Genomic DNA, 21,530 nt, shown 5'->3' on the forward strand with positions numbered 1-21,530 from the left:
ATTATTATTATTATTATTATTATTACTATTATTATTATAATAGTTAGTTTTTTGAGTTAGTTGAGTAAAGCACTGATTTAAATGACAGAACAAATTAAAGAATTTCAGACTTAAGGTAAGGTATAACTTTACCATTATGCACTTTCGTTCTAAGTCAGGTTAGTTATAACTCAAAAAAAAAAAAAGAAAAGAAAAAAGTCTTTGGTAGATGGGAGTATTTTTTCCCCATCAGATGTCAGGTCAACATACATGCATTACGACATGGTGTGTCAACAGATCTCAGTGACGACTGAACAAACTCCACCTGCTGATAAGACCAAGTGGCACTACTGGAAAAGTCCTCGTAAAGGTAAACTTTGACCCTCCGGTTTCCATTGAAGTTTCACAATGATACTGTCAAATGAAAAGCTTATCCAGCCCTGAGTGCTGTCGTATTAGCTATTTTACTACGCAGTCCTGTGAATGTCTCTCAGTCACTAAACTCACTCACTCACTGAGGCTCAGTGTGTGAGTCTTCACACAGGTAAAAACAAACACGTAGTAAAAGTCTTATAGAACTGTTGGACTTCCTGGAAAGCTTTTTGTAGATTGTGACATCAGACTGGAGTGAGTGAAATGTCACTTTGACTAATAAAGTCATCACTTGGTGCTTGTTGAGAATTCCCCTCTTGTTTTTCCAGTTCCCACACCACACACACACACACACACACACACACACACACACACACACACACACACACACACACACACACACACACACACACACACACACACACACACACACACACACACACACACACACACACACACACACACACACACACACACACACTGCCTGGTTCAGTGAACAAGAAAACTCCCATCCAGGAAACATGTGACTGTGTTTTGTTTTACAGTAACATGAGTGCCACTTGCTGGAACTGTACCTTTATCAAGGGCCTTTCCTTTGTGTACTGTGTTTGAGGAGTCTGTCCAGTCTTTTTATTTGTTTTAAACTTGATTTAAAATTATGCTTGTGTGTGCGTGTACATTTATTTTTAAAGATGTAAAGAGGGCTTAGGATTTGACATCATCTCAATCAATTGATCAAATTTATTTTCCCACATTTTAGAGAAAAAGCAAAACAAAGAGCTTTACTCAAAATGATAAATAATAATCCTTCTCATATATTCACACTCAAACATACAAGCACACTCAGATGAAACGTGCTGTGGAATGCTCTTGCCGGAAATAAATAAAAACTATTAAATAATTTAAAAAAAAACCACTATCTTAATTGTGTGCGTTTTGGGAAATTCCTGAAGTAGGAAAGGTATAAGAGCATAAAAATCACATAAGAGACGTTTAAAAGCGGAAATAAAACCCTAATAAAACATCTGAGTGCACAGATAAAACAAATATGAGATTTAAATGTTGTAGTAATACATCGATGTTGTTAGAAAAAAGTATAAACTGTAAGAAATGTCTTAATAGATTCCTCGACTAAGAGAATCCACATTAAAAGAATGTTGCAGAATGTAATCTCACTACCTTTAGTCAGAACTGGGAATTCAGAGGTTAACAGAGGTCATTGAACATTATCCACTTCTCTTTTCCTTCACTACTCACACACTCTGATACGCTCATGAGCTCACTTCTGGTTTTTCCATCTCTGATTTAGATTTTTAATGGGTTCAAATAAGTAATTTTCTACATTTGACTTCTAATTTCAACCCACCATCTATAAGAGTCTTAAATAAAAAAATGTTTTAAAAATTAAAAGTTTATGATGCACTTTTCTTCCAAAATACACAAACTTCCCTCTAAAGTTTATACAGGTGGGTCACGGCTCAAAGGTGGCTGTATACCTTCATTAATGTCAAGGGACATTGGATACTTTTACAATTTAGAATTGTAGCTAATTAAGTGACCCTGGTTACATAAACAGAGACATTACATGGTTCTTGTCCAATAAATACTCTTGGAAACATCTGTTGATTGTATATTGCAGTTCAAGTTAAAGTGTGTTTCATTGCTTTCATTAGTACTTCTCCTTTCTGCGCTGCTTTCACAAAACTGGGAAAGGAGAAGTGAGTAGGGGGTTTTACTATGGTGATGATGATGATGATGATGATGATGATGATGATGATGATGGTAATAACCAGAATGACCTGATCTCCATCCATGTGTGTTTTTGGATTCCCGGCAGCTGGCAGGAAGCAGTATGATGAAGGAGGCCTCCGGCTGTTAATGTACCTGCTGTTTTTCAGTTCGCAGCAGCAGCAGCAGCATTTGGCCTCCAGCTGTTCTTGCTGCCAGGTTGCATAACTCTTTCTAATCCCCCCCCCCCCTTTATTTTCCCTTTTCTAAAAAAAAACCTGAGGAGATTCAGAATTCTGTCATAATCCACCGGAAGAGGTACAACCAGGAGAGGTCGGCCTATGTGTGTGTGTGTGTGTGTGTGTGTGTGTGTTTGTTCTTAACAGTAAGCATGGGATTAAAGGTGGGCAGGCCAGACTGGCGCTAGCCTGTACCACACTCCTCTCCGAAAGGATTGACCCCATGAACTGTGGCCTACTGTGGAACTCCACGCCCTTTAATTAATATGTTGGCACCCAGTCCGTAAAATCAAGTTCATAATGTCAAACAAAATGCTCAATAACAGCCAGATACAATTCAAAAATCTTTATTACAAATGTTCACGACATTGATAAAATCTGATTTTTTTTTTCTTTAAAAAAAAAAAAAATAGCAGCTTAGAATGTGAGGTAACATTTCACAGATTTGACATGAAAAAACACACGTTTTACTTTTAAATTAACAGGCTTCCAACATATTGTGGACTTTTTTTCTTCTTCTTCAAAGCACCGTGTGAATGCAGTATGTAGGACAGTAGTATCGACTGATTAAAGTCCACAGCAGCACATGGAAATGTGTGTCCTCTTTCAGTGTTCAAGTCCTGGTTTGAAGGCAGGAAGTTCCCTGAAGTCCAACTTCTTTCTTTCTCTCTCTCTCTCTCTCTCTCTCTCTCTCTCTCTCTGTGTGTGTATGAGTGCTTCACTTTGTGGTCGGCCACTTCACTTCTTCCCCGACTGATTCATATTTGTCTGCTGATTCACCCGGTACACACACTTTGAATCAGCACCAGTCACTTGTCCGGACTCAACTTGAAGATGAATCACTGAGGGAAAAACACCCCAACACAACCAGTTTTCTTCCTCAAACCTTTCCAGTCCAGTCTCCTTCTGATCTGCTTTCCTTTTATTCCTCTTGTTGATCTCCGTTGGGGGCTGTTCCAAACCCCCGGCAGGCGCATGCACTTGAGATTGACCGGAGACCTCGCAGGGTGGCCCCGGTAATCCCTCCTGTCCCGGGACTGCTGATGTAGGTCAGCTCCCTGCTGCGCAGAAGGGATCAAACGGCCCTTATAGGCTCACGAGGAGTTGAGTATCACTCCAAAGTTCAATTGGAGGCTATTTTCTTCCTCCATCTGTTCAGAAAGCAGGTATAACCCGATTTAGAGTCAGAGTTGCCAAAGAGTCCGCTACCCCGACGCGACAGCTGGCCGGCGGGGCCGCATACCTCTCCTCCCCGGGCTCCAGCCTCGCCCTCTTGCTGGGGAGGAAGTCGGGCGCCGCCGACGCCTTGCCCCGGCGCTTCCTGGACTGCCTGGCCGGGCTCAGGTTCTCTTTGTCCTCCGTGATGTCGCTTTCACAGCCGTCCTCCGGCTCCTCCGGGGCTGTCTCGGCCGGTCGGGGCTCCGGCTGTGGCTCGGGCAGCCGGTTCTGCTCCCCGGTGTCCATCTGCTCCTCTGGAGCGGGCGGCGCGTCGCACTCCTGGGACGAGTGATAGATGTCCCGGGCAGACCTCATGACCAGGGAGAGCAGGAGGCTCCGGTGCAGCCTCAGTCCCCCTCTCTGGGTCCGCGATGCGTACAGCTTGCTTATCGACACGGCCAGGATCCGCCTGGCTTCCACGTTCACCTCCATGGCTGTTGTGGCACTCATTGATTCTGATGCGTAATTACGCACGGTTGTTTTTGGCACTTTCACCAAAGTCGACAAGTTTTGCTGTTGTTGTTGTTGTTGTTGTTGTTGCTGTTCCTCTTGCCGTGAGTTGTACTTCTTAGTTTTTTTTCTTTTGTCTCTCTGTCTCAGTTCAGCTAATCACCAACTGTTGTACTCGGAGAAATGAGCGCGTGTGGTGGAGCAGGGTGGCGTTTTATTTGCTCTCTGACGTAATGTGGACTTCATTCCTCAGTAAGTGACAAACAGGCGCCACCCACACCTGCGCGCGCGCGCACACACACACACACACACATACACTCACACTCACACTCACACACACACACACACACACACACACACACACACACACACACACACCATCTGTTCCGTCTACAGTTTTTCCTCATGCTTAACCCGTTCTATTATTTAGATATCTGGTCCTGATGCTGGTCTTTTTCTCGCTTTGAAGTCTAATTTGGCACATCCGATTTCCCATTTGCACATTTTATCACATTATCTCCCCAATTTACAGTTGCAAAGAAATTAAAAAAGGAATAAAAATCAATCTTAATTATCGAGAAAAAGAAAGGTCTGCTGTTTTGTGTATTCAAATTGCCTGCACACTAAGTTAAATCAAGCGAAATTGACAGATATTATCTAAAGCACATTGTGTTCCAGGAGAGAAGGAGAGAGAGCGCGAGGGACTGCAGTTTCCTGAATGGACCACAGCAGTACACGGATTCAGGAATATGTCACAACATATATTTTATACTTATATTACCTTTGCCTGGCCATTGCTTGTTATCACATTATGTCGCAGAATATGCTTCCTTTCTATTTTAATGCATGAAAACGCCATCCTCCCCAAGATCATATTACATTTTTAGATTAGATTGGAGGATGCACAGCATTTATTGTGTTATTTCTTTTTTAGTTTTTTTTAAAATACAATACATTTAAACATTTTCTCGTGCGGTGTATCCTGCAATCTAATCTAATAATGTAATAATTACAATATTTTCTTTTTTAGTTTTTTAAGAGTCCAGCAGCTGATGGAAGTCAGTGTTTACATTCTGATAAAAGAATTTACGTGGGAGAGCGAAACGAGCGTCTCCAAGCTTCCCGAGAGTTTCTACACGCACGCACACACACACACACACACACACACACACACACACACACACACACACACACACACACACACACACACACACACACACACACACACACACACACACACACACACACACACACACAAGTTAAACGTCATTCACTCACACGCCTCCATATAAGGCTCATCCGGTAGTAAATCCCCGTGGGGACGCGCACACGGTGGAAAAGCCATGACGCGAACGCGCAAACAGCAAAACCCCTCCTCTTTTCTCGTGCGCCCGCTCCGCTCGTCCCCGCGGGCCCAGCGGCGGTGACGTCAGTCGGAGTCCATATTTGGAGTTGTCACCGGTGTCAGTGAGGTTACCAGGCAGCAGTACGGCGCGGGTCAACGACAGCGTGCTGCATTCAAGTCCCACCGGGAATGTAGGTTTTTTTTATGAATGGAGAAAAACAATCGCTCTCATTCTGCAGCAAGTAAAGGAAACATGGTGTATTTAACAAATGCATAAACAGCTTACCAACTTGTTTTTTTTTTTTTTTTTTTAAACATCGTTCAGAGTTAGATCGAGATACTTAATAAGAGTTTTTGAGAGGCTTTCTTTTCTCCGCAATCTTTATGGCCCACAGAGCCTTTTTTGCCAAATTATTTTGCCACAATACTCAACGACACTTATAGGTACTTTATGACTGCACTTTATAGCTTAGCAACATGGGGTTTTATGTTGCTGTTTTGTTTTGTGTTGTTGCTGTTTTTAGAATTTTAGCTATTTTAACTGTTTTGCCATTATACCACTCTGTTTTTGCTGCTTTAACTGATTTTGTGGTTTCGATAGATTTAACTGTTTTGGGTTTTTTTTGGCATTTTTGTCATTTTACCTGTTTTGGTGATAATAGCCTTTTTGACAAAACATGTGTCCATTCACAGCAAGGGTCTCTAACTCAGATCATCGAGGGCCACAGCCCTGCATGTTTTCCATGTATCCCTACTTCAACACGGCTGATTGCAATAAGTGGCTTGTTATCTGTCTTTGTGCTGAATGTGGTGGTGAACCATCAGGACAATCAGGTGTGTTAAAGAAGGTAGACATGGAAAACATGCAGGGCTGCAAACCTTGAGGATCTGAGTTTGAGACCCCTGGTTTAGAAGCTTACTTTAAATACAAAATAGCATGTATAATATACATTCAATTAAAAAAAGGAACTGCGTGTAATCTAATCTAGTATTATCAAAAATAAATAAACTGTGGGTTGAGCATCTTAATTGTTTTTACATTGATCCCTTTCACAGAGGGATTGTGAGTTATAAAGACATCTGTCATTACTGTTGCACACCAGCAGCTTCAATCAGAGCTCCAACTGTTCAGTGAACCTTTAAGCGAAGAAGAACAACCAAACATGACTTTACTTCAGGTCTGTACCCGACCGGTCACCATGGCGACATTGTTATGTGTGATTATCCTTGACGCTGCCTCAGCCCGGGGCCAAATGGGCGGTGGATTGTGTGACTTGTATGAATGTGCGTGTGTGCGGACCAGAGGGTGGGGCCTGCTTTTTCACTCTGCACTATTTCTCTCTATAGTATAAACAGTGGTTGGTAGGACTGGGGAGATGACCCAGTTGCCAAAATATGACATATACAGGAGGAAAGCATGGAAACTGTTGCCACAATTAACATTTCACGGGCAGCAAAAGCGATCCATTTTATTAACAACATGTGACTAATGGATTTTAAAGTGCATGGAAAAGTTCAGGGGAAAGATTTAGGGTCTGTTTCAAATCGTGTAGCATTTACTTTGCAACAATGACTTTTCAATGCAACTGTGCAGAAAATGGTTTCCTCTTCTGTGAGGCTTCAAACCAAGTTATGAACTCCTCAATGCAAATCAATGGAACATGTCCACCAACACAGCGATGGGATTAGTAGTCATTTGGAGTACTTGAACTTTCATGAATATTTCTTCCAAGAATGTAATTTCTCTAACACTAAAACACCCAAAAAGTATGCCTTTTCTCTTGAAGTTTTGTCATGTGAACAGGGCTTTGGTTTCAAGATCTCAATGTCACTTTGAGTAACCCACCCCCCAAATAAACAAACAAAAAAGAAAATATGGGCCAGATTGGATAGTAAGTATAGGAGCCTAATACACTACATTGGAAGGACTTCCATTTTACATATTGCACCTTTATGAAACACTTCTTTGTCACATTTGCTTTAGTTTTTTTTGGCAGAAATTCTCACTTCCCCTTTCCTCGTGGGAATTTAACAATATTCACATGTAATTTCCTCAGTTAGCAGTGGGACCTTTCCCAATATTCCCAGAATATTTTACTTCTATTTATTATGGTGTTGGTTTGAAGTGAAGCTTGGCCAAAAATAAACGGCTTGAATATGTGAATGGGTGCAGCAGCAGCAAGTTGTACACACAGCTTCCAAAAAAGAAAATAGGTCATCTTTACATGGAACACTTGAAGACACCATAAGGGAACATGTCAAAGTGTCTATAATTAGACTCACCACTTCACCGTGACTGTTATTTTTTCTTTCCTGCATGTTTACTCTGACCTTGGGTTTCTTTGTTAGGCTGGGATGACTTGGCTCATTGCACGTGTTGTTTATTTTTACCAACTCAGAAAACCTTCCTGCTGCATCATCGAATTTGACTCAGTCTTTCCAGTGAGGTCGATCCACATTCAGCTGTAGTAGCCCTACAGTAGACGAGCAATGCTGAGGTTTAAAAAGAAATGCAGGAGCCAACCTTGACATTCACATCATTCATAATAGGTCATTTCCCGCTCTGATTGTCAAGAAAAGTGTTGGGATGCTTTTGTTGAAAGCCAATGTTTAAGCTTGGAATCACAAAGGCCTCTGTCGCGGATAGTCCAGCTTGAAAACTGAATCCACAAGCAATTAGAGTCTAGAACATTTGCATTCACTTCACTCATCATCTTTGTATTTTATGATTACACCAAAATATTTGTAGTTTGGGAACAATACAGCACACTGAGGAATTTGGTTTATGGCGTCATAACAAGTGCAAAATGACACAGCGAGTCAGTTTTCAAGGCTTTTAGATTATAAGCAGTGTTGGGAGCAACATACAGTGATATCCTGATGTAATGTCACTAACTGATTCTGCTGCTAAAATTGTAGAAGTTTTCATTCGATTTTTAGTGTCGTCATTCACAAAAAATGCTGTAGAGGTGCTGGCTCTTTGTCCTGTTTCCTGTTCCATGAGCATTAGTATTACCCAAGGTCATGTCTCAGGCTCCATTTGCACAACAATATTATAGGTTATCAGGTTAAGTGCTATCTCTGTGTTGTTAGTTTATCTCAGCTTTTTGATTGCTATTATTTCCTCAAAAGAGTATGTCCTATGACTACCTAATGATATGTCTGTCCTGATTTGACTCCCAAATGACCTCAGATGAACTCAATGAGTGAATCATTTCTTACACTGACCCACACAATCCTGGCAACTCAGCTAATGTGTCACAACAAGACTATAATAAAACAACACTTTGTTAATACGTCCAAGGCCAGTGGGCTGAAGCACTGCAGCATTTAACTTAATCATTTATGACTCCCTGTAGGTTTCACAAAAGTAAATAAATACTTTCATCAGATTTATAATGTTGATTTTATTAGTTTCTCTGAGGAGATAAACGTGACTCTTAGATAATCACACCTTAACATCTTAACAAATTTCAAACAGGCTTCAACCAGACTCCAAAGACACTCCAAAAAGACTCAAGACAGACGCTAAATAGGATGAAAACAGGTTAAAAAGAAAAATCAGGCAATAAACAGGGGTTAGACAGTCTCAAACCAGGCTCCAAAATTGCCCCAAAATAAGCTAAAACAGGCACCAAACAAGCTCTAAACAGGCTCAGGTTCAGACGAACAGAACAGAAAAAGATGAAACTCCCCAAACAACCTCAATGGCTTAATTAGCTGAAAAATACCAAAAAGAACTAAAATGGCTGCAACTGAAAAAAATATTAGTTTTACTTATAACTCAAAACTTGCAACAACTTGATTTTGGTCCAGACACGTCTTAGTGTGCTATTGCTGTCTTTTTTTAGTGTCAAGAGTGACGTTTATCACTCCAGCTGTGACTTTTCACAGGACAGGATGAGAGGAAGTGTAGCAAGGAGTGGAGGGGCGGAAACAGGATGAGGGCAGGAAGGAAGGAAGGAGCTGGGCCAGGCCGGGATGGGATTCAAGAGAAAAAAAAAGAAAAGAAAAGAAAACCAGAAATAGAGAGAAATGGGTGGAACAGGATGGACAGATGTGCAAACAGTAAGAGAGGAGGTATTGCTGAGTGGTCATTTTTTCTTTTTTCCTAGTAGCACCCCACATTGATTCATTCAGTCCATTTGTGCATATCCTTTTCAAATACATTTTTAATGAGTGCTGAAAATAATCCATCCATCAATCGCTGTCGGATTTCAATTTCCTTTTAGGGGCAAGGAAAAGTTCAACTGCGGAGGTTTTGATGCGCATGTCGTGGAAGAGCGCACAACAAGTAATCTCTTTGGTTACATCGCCATGTCCCTTCTACCATACTCCCCAGACTCAAAACCATGACCTTCTCAATAAAAGGGAAGTATGCCAACCACAACACAACCATGTGGCTCGCAAAAATATCCTAGATAAAGTGAGAAAAACTTATTTGGCTTCCAAAATCAGCAGTATTCCCATGTATCTAGGAGTGAATGATACTGGCATTACAAGAATATTTCATCATCATTTTTTCTCATGGTGAGCTTGTTAGCTGTTTTTTTCTTTTGTTGTTGTTCCCCTCTGCACGCCTGCATTTTTGATTTGCACGTGGAAGAGAATATTATGCACATTTGGATTTGTTACACATACCACAGGAGAATTGTGTGCAGTTTTGTTGGGTTTTCACCTTGGTGACAACAGTAAAGTGTTTTGGTTGGTCTGTTATGGTCCTCAGCAGACTTTGGCCTAGTTTCTGTCGGAATTTTCCATCCCCACAAAATGATCTGCCTTTTCATTCAAACTGACTGCGTGCCCACGTCATGAATGGGATAATACGTTGTTGCTCCTTGGTTTTGTGCTTTTCCCTATTTCTGGAACAAATATGCAGGTTGTGCTTAGTTGTTTCCATGGCAACCCGTGAGGCCTTTCAGTCCGGCCATGAGCCCGCACAGTGCGCATGCGCTCTCACATAGGAAGACGGAGAAAACATGTCGCTGGAAGACCCGTTTTTCGTCGTGAAGGGGTGAGAAACACAACAAATGGAGGGGTGGAAGTCACGCTAATTCCAAGCGTTAACCCGCGAGAAGCTACGTTAGTCGGCGTCTCGTTGTCTCCTTCAAGGAAAAAGTTACACGTCAGTAGTTAGCTCCGCGGCTAGCCGTGCTAGGTAGCATCAGTGCTAATTGGTGGTCAGCGTTTTTGTTTATAAAGCTTCACGAAACAACAACTGAGGACATCGACAGCGCCGAGATTACTGTTTGTGTTTGTGTTTGCTGGGACTGGACTGTCATGTAATTTGTAATCCGCTGCGGAGTGTGGGGAGGTGTTTGTTTGGGTGAAAGGAGGGGCAGATGTGCCGAGAAAGTGCAGCCCGACACCGAGCCAGGTGGTCAGTGGAGTTAAATACTTAAAGTTTCTGTTCTGATAACTCCTTCTTTTATGTCTCTTTGTGTATCCAGGGAGGTACAGAAAGCCCTGACCCGGGCTCGGGGCCTGTATGACAGATGGGAGGAACTCTTGCAGGAGGGTACACAGGTACATACAATCACTCGAAAACATCAACAATTACGGCATAATCTCTTATATATATATATATATATATATATATATATATACACACACACACACACACTGCTTTTGCTTTTTTTTTTTTTTTTTAAAGAGCAAATATTCTCCATAAAAGCAACAATAATGGATCAAAACATGAAACGAAACTCCCAAAGACTTGTATATTAATAGACTATTCAGGTCAACAATCAGACAAACTGATTTGAAGGTATTCTTAGTAAGATGGCTAACGGCATGAAACAATCACAAAGATATGAAAATTGATACATAGAGAATTAATGTACACTATCTTCATGTAAAAGATGATCATGCTAACATGCTAAAAAGCTTCCAAATGAAGTGACCTCAAAGTGAAGACATGGCAGCAAACGAATCAAAACTATGGCTCAATCTGACCAAGCATTTGAGTGTATAATGGCAATTGATGTGAAATGTTCCACTGATTGGAATTACCTTTCCTAATACTTTTTGACTTTTTACCCCTACTTGTGTGTTTCTTTGACTTGTATCTTCATTTCATTTTTTTTTTTTTTTACCTTTACTTTGTTGATCGTAAATTTTAGAAGTTACGTGTCTTCTGTTTGACTTTGTAATTTAACATCTGGATCACACGCTTGTGCGGATCAATCAAATGTTAATTTAGTTTATGAACTGCTCACAAAGCAAAACTTTCCTAAAACGTTCTTGTGCTCTTTTTAAGGTTGGAGGTTTTATCTGAATTAAAAAGGCCCAGCCACCAGCTCTAGAAAGTATGAATCTAGAGTTTACACATTGATCCATGTTGATAATAGTACAGGACATGATTTCTATGAGCTAATAAATATGAGCAGGGTTTGTTGTGGCATGACTTATATCATTGAGTTGTTGGATGAAACCTGAATTCAGAACACATGTTGTACACATCACAAAACTCCAGCAGCTTCATAATTCAATGATGGGATTCCTCTTAAATTAATTGTTCTCAATCAGAGGCTGTGTGTGATTCCACATGCTTTTTTCCTCTCTGGCTTAAACAACAAATGGTTAAAAGACACATTTTAGAGAAGAAATCTTTTGCTTACAGACACAAGTGTAATCTGCACTCTGAATCCAATTGAGAAACTATTTCACAATAGAAATAGTTTCTGGTATTCTCATTCATCATAGCACATTTCACCTCAGGCCCTGGATCTAATTTAAAAGTAGGGCACATTGCTCAACCTGAAAGCTATTAAAAAGGCATCATCTTGTTATGTAATGATTTGTATGGTTGCTAGGTTGCTCTGTTTTTACCCATTTTGTTCAGCGGGACACAATGAAATTCCATTTCTGTGGATTGTGAGTGTATTTAAAAGGCACATGTGTCCAGTTGTCTGATTGTGCAGCAGGTGTTAAACAAGCTATGCAGAGTGAATATCCTCATGTTTCCCAGGTGAGTCGAGACGAGCTGGACTGGAGCACCAACGAGCTGAGAAACTGTCTGCGGGCCATCGACTGGGACCTGGAGGACCTCAGTGAAACCATCAGTATCCTCAAACCAGGAAGCCCAGATCTTCACATGAACATTTTTAGGAAAAACAAACACGCCCTTTGTGTCGCGCTCACACCCTCCCTCCCTCTTCTCTCAGAGGGTTTAATAATCCACTAAAGGTCAGAGGCACTTTATTTCCATGATAAATACCCAAAGGTCACAAACAGTAAAAGAAAGTCGATATTTGGTTGAAGAACATGTTTGGATAGAAAGGAACATTTGGAGGAGGGCCGACGGCTGTTTGGTAAGGGTTTTAGTAAGAGGCTGGTGACTGAAGTTGATATACTTTATCACAGGAAGCGGTTTAAAAAGTCCTCTCGGCACAAGAAATACTTAAATTAACCTGATTTTGGCTCGGATATGAAATCTTTTTAAAGTTTTACTCTCATGACCTGTTTACACAATGTGACAAGTGAAGGCGCTTCGTTTTTGCATTTTTGTTTGAGGAAAAGCGTTTGCATGACGTCTTGAAAACAACGTGCATTGAAAGGTTGCGTCTTCCCGCGTTTCTACTTAGACATTGGCGTCATTTCCCCCATTTCCATGGAGACAAAGTTGCAGCATTTTTGAAAAGTTTTCAAAATGTTGCGCTTTTGAGACAAGTTGAAGCATTTTCAAAAAATTGCAAAAAGTGTTTTGGAAAAGTAGCGTTTTTCCTCATTTTCAAGGAGGTGGAGTTGCAGTGTTTTCGAAAAGTAGCGTTTTCTCCCATTTCTATGGAGAAGGGGGTGGAGCATTTTTGGAAAAGTTGTTTTCCTCTGAGACAGTTGGAGCATTTTTTTTTAAATTGCATTTTGACTTGTTTCCATTAAGCCATAGCATTTTCAAAAAGTTAACTTCCCCCATTTCCACTGAGACAATTTAACTGCATTTTTGAAAATTGCGTTTCTTCCCCATTTCCACGGGGACCCGTTGGTGCGTTTTTGACAAATTGTGTTTTCCCTCGTTTCCACTGAGCTGGAGGAGGAGCATTTGAAAAAAGTTCTGTTTTCCACCATTTCCACAGAGACGAAGTGGGAGCATTTTTGAAAAGTTCCATTTCCCCTCGATTCCACGGAGATGGGGTTGGGACAGTTTTTGAAGAGTAGCATTTTCCCTGGTTGCTCCGGAAATGGCGTTGGAGTGTTCCACCCTGGGAGCCATTTTCAAAAAGTTGCCTTTTCAGCCACTCCGAGCGTCACTGTCATGTAAAGGGACATCCAAAATGCGACTATAGTTTTCCGTTTTCACTTGAAAAGGTTGTATAATTGGGGCCTAAATGATCCTGTGTCGGTTTCCCCATGTTCAATACTCTGTAGAGTGAAGCTCTGTTAAAGATACGAGTCCTTGACGGTCTCAGGCATCGTGGAGTCCAACCCGGGGAAGTTCAAACTGGGCGACAATGAACTCCAGGAGAGAAGAGACTTTGTGGAGCGAACCCGGAAATCTGTGCAGGTAAATCCCAAACGTAAAGCTTTCAAAATGCGTGAATGCTCACTCGTCAAATTCACAACGTGTACATTTCAAAAAAAGGTTTTGTTCAAGAGGGAAGTCATGCCGTATCGCAGAATAGAGTTATCGAAAACAACAGCTCCATATTTTTGAATCGTCAATGAAACGACAAACTGTTTTTGTACGCGTACCATAATTCTGAGAACCTTGGAAACTGACAAGAATGCGGTGCATTTCTGAGAAACTTTCCACTTCCTGCTCCTGAGGAGGCTCCAGTGCTCGCTTTCCCCCTCACCATGCGTCACTGTGATGATAACGGGTCACCGAGTTTAGTGTCTGAGCACGAGTCAACAATTTATCGAGATGGGAAGACTTTTCAGTGTGAATTTTGAAAACAGTGTAACAGTGTGAAGACAAAGCGTCTTTTTGATGCTGGTTTACTCGTCCGTCCAACTCCGCCCGAGTGAACGGACACGGTGCATCTTGTTTACGCATCCGAACAGCCAAAAGGCTCGAGGAGTCAACTGAAAGTCACATGAGTGCAGGATTATTCGACAAACTGCAGCAGCGGCCGACAACAAAGACCCGACTTTATTATCTGAGCTTTCAGTTAATTCAATGAAAAGACACATGAAAGTCTTGTTTTGATTATCGACTGTGATGAGATGTGATACAATACTGTTTACTATACTATTACTGCTACTCTATTGATACTTTCCCACTATTACTTGTACTTTATTCATACTTTTTCAGCAATACTCGCACTTTATCGAGACTTTTTATTGCTCCTACTCTCTCTCTCTCTCTGCTAGTAGGCATACATAAAATTTCATGAAATTTTTTTTTTTTTTAAAGTTTATAACAGTGTGATAAATATCCACTTTGCTGTTAAATTCACTCTGAAGTCCTCCATTGTTGTTGTCGTCTTTTTGCTCATACACATGCAGAAAAGCTTCCTCTGTGTTTAAAAAAAATAATGATCTCATGCACTAATTGGCAGTGTCTGAGTTTGTTTGCTGGACTTTGATAGCGCTCAGTCTCGTCGGCGTCGCTCGCTCTGTAGTTTACCGTCCGCTGCAGCATACTTGTGTGTTGTGTTTTGGACCTGGTTTCCATGAGCTACCGGGAAGTACTTTGGCTTGGAGACAGTTACGTAAAACAGCCTGGAAGATTGTCTTCGCGTTTTGGAAACACCCCCCCCCCCCCCCCCCCCACCCCCACCCCGACACGGAGCTCCGCTTCCATACGTTACCACATTATCGGCTCGTCGTCATCATCAGATTGGGATTGATCTGAGATTCTGTGCAACGCTGCAGAGACGAGACAAAATGAAGTGTGTGTTTCCAACACACCTTTCAACCAAAGGCCTTAAAATAGCGCTGAGTCATCCGAGCCAAACAAAGGGAGGGAACGAAAGACTGGTCTGACATGTGGACTTACCGGCCCGGCGTCCACACACAGACCGCAAGGTGTCATTAACGGAACTGTCAGAAACGGTAGCTGGAAATGGTGTGTGTGTGTGTGTGTGTGTGTGTGTGTGTGTGTGTGTGTGTGTGTGTGTGTGTGTGTGTGTGTGTGTGTGTGTGTGTGTGTGTGTGTGTGTGTGTGTGTGTGTGTGTGTGTGTGTGTGTGTGTGTGTGTGTGTGTGTGTGTGTGTGTGTGTGTGTAGGACATGAAGGAGCAGTTGTCCAGCCCCTCTGCTGTGGCTCAGGCGGAGATGAAGAACAGACAGGTGGGTCAGTGTAAAAAAAACAAAAAAAAACAACTCAAACATTTTGTAAACACTTTTTCTTCTTCTTCTATTCAGGTTGGGCCACATAACAAGCCATTGTAAGATACTTGCACGAGTCTAAATCACACCTGTTAAGTGGCTCTTTTTTTTTTAATAACTATGATTGGCTTATATCTTTATTGGCTTCCCTGTAGCATTTGATTACATCAGAAAGTAGCAGTAAACAGATGTAAGCATGAGTAGACTGGGAGTTTAGCAGCTTATTTTAAGAACAAGTGTCTTTGATGTCATTTACTCTTGATGCTATTGTATTGTTTTCGTGACCAATTGTTCTGATACAGCAAAGCAGCGCTCTGTGTTTACATATTTAATATCAAATTTAAGAGCCAATATTTTTGAATTCATATGACTGGATCTGCATAATGCATCACAATTTTTAAACGATTACTATGATTTAGTTTATGTTGAGGCTTCATTCCAATATTTGACCAGTGTTTAAATACTTTTTCGGTGATTCTAAGGGCCTTTTTCCCTCCTTCGAGTGTTTCCTCAGACTTCACTGCCTTGGTTTTACAATAACAACACCTTTACATGATGTTTCAAGTGCAAATGCATCGTTTCTTTTCCGGGGGGGGGTTTCCAGAAAAGTTTCGCATGGTGACGTTTAGAAAAAAATGTCACTTTCCACAGAAGCAAGGCCGAAATTAATGTAGTTGGCATTCAAGGCCACGAGATGCCGCTGATGGTGGTTTTTAAAAAATGAAACCACAGAGACTGAGCTTTTGCGAAAAGTTGTGTCTTTACTTATTGTTTGTGCCGGGGAGAGGGTTTGTATTGCGGGAAGCACTTGACGTATGGAATTTGATCTTGGAACTTTTGACACACTAAAAACTCACATTTGTCCAATCCTAAACACACATACACTCATTAACGCACTCTTTCTCTCGCCATATCTCTTACTTGTGTTTCTCCAGACTCTGCTGGCTTCAACGGGCCAGGACAGGTCGACCGGACTGGAGCCTCATCTGGTGTCTGCAAACTCCAGATACATCCAAGAGCAGCAAGAACAGCAGCAGGTAGAACCAGAGAGAGGAATAAAAAAGGAAAGGAAGGTGCCTCTGTAGAAATAGGGAGAGGGAAGATGTGCATTGTGGGAGGGGGCTGGGACAAAAAAAGGGGTAAAAAAAGGGAAAGTATCAAGTTAAATGATGTTACACATGAGGTCTAACAAGTTCAGTTTACAAAAAAGTGAATCTCATCCTGTCACGAATGAGAGGATTTAAGAGAACGTGAGCCCGATGAAGAGGAGATCTGTGTCTGACATTTAAATACAGGTGCTCGGGTGTCGGTTTGGGTTTCCCGCGGTGTGGGTTGACTGCGGCGTGCGACGATGAAACTGTGTCATCACACATCCTGTGTCAGGCTGCGGTTTTTTTTATACCAGGAAATGAGAAGAAGATGTGGCGCTGGCTCGTAGCTTTCACTCGCTGGAACGAGCCGCTCTAACGTCTGACGTTTCATCGGCTCTCCCGGACACCGTGCATGTGCGATCACTCAAAGACGCGAACACGACGCCCCGCCTCCCTTGAATAGAAATCGTTAACTTCAGAGAGGAAGATGCGCTTGGAGAATAGAGGAGACTCGGGCAAGTGGAGTGAGTCGAAGGTGTGAAAGTCGGCGTGACACGACACAGTCCGTGAGGGCGAGAGTTTGTAGCCTCCATGAGTGAGTCATTTCTGTGAATGGACTCACTTTGAGTCACACCGTGAGGGCGTCAGGTCAAAGCTGAAGACCTCCTGAGCCGTGTCAAGTCGCTTTTGATTTCCATCTGGCACAATTCAAGGATAAATGTTGCGTGACCTGGGTTTGATTAACATTTCTCTTTGCACGTAGAATTAGAAAACGCCTTCGATGGCTGTCGTTTAACACCTTCTTATGGAAATTGGATCGTTGATTCGGGGACATTTACACCAGTCGTGTGTTGTTCCATCATGTGTACCAGCAGAGCAGGTGTTTACTTTGTGGTTTCCGTTATTTTGTTCTCAATGTTATTGCTTTTTTTTTTTTACTTTCAACTTCAAATGTCTGTTGCCAATATTGATGATGTAACATCTAACCCTAACCCTTTTTAAGCAATCTTTTCTTGGGAATTTGTACAATGTTCTTGCTGGTTTAGCTGGATTGGAGCCTCTTGCTTTGGCCGACGGACATTCAGGAGACCAAAAGAGGAATCATTTACTGGTTGTCATGTAGGGGTTAACTCTGCATCTGTCACCAGCTGTGGTAGCACGAGTCAGCATTGTTCGCCTCTTTGATCACCAGCATACTGTCGTCAGTTCCGAGCCTACTTGACTTGTTATTGTAACGCCCACATTAAGCAGTCAGAAGCGAACAATGCATGCCCTACGTGTGTAATTGTCTTTTTCTTGCTCCTCCTCACTTTACTATGGAGCCTTATCTGGAGTAAAAAGACCTGCTGGGTATCAAAACACATTTAATAACACATCAACAAAAGGTGTATTGGAGGACTGAGGTGAAAGTTGTAAAACCACACAGGAAGTTCACTGTGACCAACTTCTCCTAATCTCACCAGATGAACTGATTTTTTTCCTACCTTTTTATATTTATGCTCATCGTAATGGTTCCACTCTTAAGGCCGCGTTTACGCAACATTTCCAGAGTAAAATGTCAAGTTTTTGCATTTTCGTTTCAGAAAAGTTTCGCGTTTGCACAGCAACGTACTGAAAATGACGGCAACGGCAGAAAAAAATTAAAGTGGTGTGTGTGTGTGTTTGCAGCTGATCATTCAGGATCAGGACGAGCAGCTGGAGTTGGTGTCGGGCAGCATCCGAGTCCTGAAAGACATGTCGGGGCGGATCGGGGACGAGCTGGATGAGCAGGCCGTGTGAGTTATACGTTGTAACGCCATTTCAATTGAACCGAAGCGGAGGACGCGTTTCCTTTTCAGCGTCACAGGCACACATCTCGTCACAAGTATCTTCCTTCATTCCGCATTTCTGGAATCCCAAAGTTGGCCTCAGCGTTTGGTGTTTCAATCGGTTTCCTCCCTCGCTGCAGCCTTTCGTCTCGCCCACGTGAAAAATCTCCCGCAGACATCGACAGCAACGCGTCAAAGTCGGGTCACACTCTGGCACGAGCCGAAGCGACTCGTCAGTCCGTCAGGCAGAGAATTAATCAGCACTTATTTTCTTCATCATCTGACAGCTGCAGTCTGCCAACGGAGGAAGTGCTGGATTCTGTGTGAAGTCCACAACAGATGACAACACCAGTATAAATAACTCAGTGCAGCTCTGCGCTAAAAGACATTCTAGGGAATGTAGGAATGACTTGGTTAAAATCGATCGACGCTCTGCAGCCGCTTTGCTTAATAGGACTGGAGCGGTCGCTGAATAAGAAAACTGGTCTCGAGATCTTGAGTATCGAGCAGTTTTAGCCTTTGAAGCAGCTCACAGGCGCAAGGGTTTGTAAATCATTCATTTCCACTTCTAATGACTCTGAGTGACTCGCCGTCATCAGTTTGTGAAGAAGAGCTTAACCTCACAGTTTGATCTAAGGCCGCGTGTGCGTCTCTTCACCGCAGCATGCTGGGAGATTTCGGAGACGAGATGGACCAGACGTCGTCGCGCATGGACTCGGTGCTCAAGAAGCTGGAGAAAGTGTCACACATGACCAGCAGTGAGTTCAACACACACAGAAACCTCTCTTTGATTTGGTTTTCATAAAAGGAAAATATACTGGTGTTTAAGTTGAATGTCTTAGCAGAGTGCTTTTCATAGTTTTACCTGGAGAGATGTTAAAAGTACCACCTGAACCAGTAGGAGTTTTATCCAAAGTTGCTTACTCCGAATATGATTGTTTTTGTCCTCCACAGCCAAACTGTACAAAAATAGCAGTTAAATTCATCCCAATGAGGTGCGGCCTCTTTATCACTCATGAATATATAAAGAATAACAATATAGACCTATGATACTTAGTATATATGTCATTTCTTTGCACCACGAGATGGCACTTGAACTGGTGTCAGTTGCTGTCTTGAGCAGAGGTGACAAACATAAGGTTTGTGGGCCAAAAGCGGAGCGCAAGACGTTGCAACAGGTGACCAACGGGGGTCCGAGACTATTCCGCCGCTCCGGTCCACTGCCGGTGGAATTGTGGTGTGTGTGTGTGTGTGTGTGTGTGGCCTCCTGTGAAGGAAAACGTGTTTGACATCTCTGATCAACAGGGCGAAACATCAGGCCTATTAAATTCCAGTCAAGTGAACTCCGCTATCCGATTGGATCGTGGTTGTGTAACTCTGTTTATGATGTTAAGTTTCCATGTAAACTGCTTTAGATTGATTCCCACAGGCGGGAGCTTTGTGTCTTGTTACGTAACGTCACGTTCACACACACAGCGAACACGGGAGATTTAGCAGATTCTGTCAGATTGATTATCGTCTCTTCCTGATCGAACTTTCCACGAGTTTGCCGTTTTGGAAGAGAGAAACCCAAAAGGCCAATGTCACAGAGCAAAGCATTGTGGGATTGATCCGTCAACTCAATTGGATGATTATCAACTCGCACGTCAATCTGATCACTTTTCGTTCCCCCATGTAAATTGTACCAGCTGATCTTCAGTCACACCGGTAATAGAAGTGGAATCAGTGCAGTATATTTAGTAAGTAAATTCATAAATATGTCCTATTGTGATGCGGAATTAAAGTAGATGGAGATGATCTCTATTGAGACCGACGGACGATTGCAGAACTCTAAGCGGTTTAATCATCTCAACCAAACCCCTGTAGAAATACGAAACGCATTATATCTTGGCTTCAAAATGTACACTTGAAGTTTCCCCAGTTGAGTTGCGGGAGAACTGACCTCCTCCGCCGTGGAGTTGAGCGCTGTGTCGAGTTCGTGTCGTATAGATTGTATAGAGAAGGTAAACCTGGAGAACTGAATTGTGTTACGCTGGCGTCATGGCGCCGCGCAGACCGCGTGACTCGGAGTGTCTGCGGCTCGTCACATCACCGCTCACCTCCGTTTGTCTGAAGTATATTAAAAAAAACAAACCCCGCCTCCCCCGCCTGCAGGTCGCAGACAGTGGTGTGCCATCGGAGTGCTGGTGGCCATCCTCATCGTGGTCCTCATCCTCTTCTTTGCGCTCTGACGTGAGCGACCTCTGACCTCCGGCTGACAGTTCACCCTTCTCCTCCCCGTCGGGGCGGGACGGCCAGATCAAAGGGACCCCCCCCCCCCATTTCACCTCCTTCCTCCTTTCTTCACACCAAGGACAAAGGCTGCTGTAGTATTTCACATGGGGAGGGTGAACTGACAAAAAAAAAAAAAAAAGTCACGGTACCTGATGGACGCTGCTGCATTAAGAAAGAGCCTTTGTTACCTATGAGTAAATGTTGGAAGAAGAAGGGGGGGGGGGGGCGTTGGGGGCATTCATTGTTGCCTTAATTATATTTTTATACCATTTTCTTTGAAATGTGCATTATGTTCACGTGCCTACCGAAGAATTGCGGTGGGAAACGAGGGAGCGGCCGAGAAGTGTGACGGCTTCTTTTGGTACGGTCAGACCCCCCCCCCCCCCCCCCCCCCCCCAACCGAGAGCTGCAGGTATACACGCCTCCATCATCATCATCAGCCGCTCTGTATGAAGGCTGTAGGAGTCTAACAAACGGTCTCATTTACACACACACACACACACACACACACACACACACACACACACACACACACACACACACACACACACACACACTCTCATAGTGAGGTGAAGTCAGGTCTGCAGCCGCCTGACGCGATTGCTGAGGCTCAGTTTCTCTCAACGGGCGACGAGAAGCAGCCCCTTTTATCTAGAAGCGTTGGCTAACGAGCGGAGGAATAGTTGCTGGGCAGGAAGCCTGCGTACAAGGCCCAGAGTCAGGCTTACAGCGCCCCCCGCTGGACATCCCGCCTC

At 42.8% G+C, this 21,530-nt stretch overlaps 2 protein-coding genes across 2 annotated transcripts; one reads left to right on the forward strand and one right to left on the reverse strand.

Moving 5' to 3' along the window:
- Positions 1–2,649: 2,649 nt before the first annotated feature.
- Positions 2,650–4,159, reverse strand: ier2b (immediate early response 2b). Its single transcript, XM_080520973.1, has one exon. The coding sequence runs from the start codon at positions 3,984–3,986 to the stop codon at positions 3,474–3,476; it is 513 nt and encodes a 170-aa protein (XP_080377099.1). The 5' UTR covers positions 3,987–4,159; the 3' UTR covers positions 2,650–3,473.
- Positions 4,160–10,261: 6,102 nt separating this feature from the next.
- stx10 (syntaxin 10) lies at positions 10,262–21,524 on the forward strand. The gene is made up of 9 exons (XM_080494223.1): positions 10,262–10,345; positions 10,782–10,857; positions 12,302–12,395; positions 13,740–13,834; positions 15,501–15,563; positions 16,538–16,639; positions 18,362–18,468; positions 19,165–19,259; positions 20,656–21,524. The coding sequence occupies exons 1-9, from the start codon at positions 10,311–10,313 to the stop codon at positions 20,730–20,732; spliced, it is 744 nt and encodes a 247-aa protein (XP_080350349.1). The 5' UTR covers positions 10,262–10,310; the 3' UTR covers positions 20,733–21,524.
- Positions 21,525–21,530: the final 6 nt, after the last annotated feature.

This window comes from Blennius ocellaris (genome assembly GCF_963422515.1).
Source record: "Blennius ocellaris genome assembly, chromosome: 3".
Classification (NCBI taxonomy): domain Eukaryota; kingdom Metazoa; phylum Chordata; class Actinopteri; order Blenniiformes; family Blenniidae; genus Blennius; species Blennius ocellaris.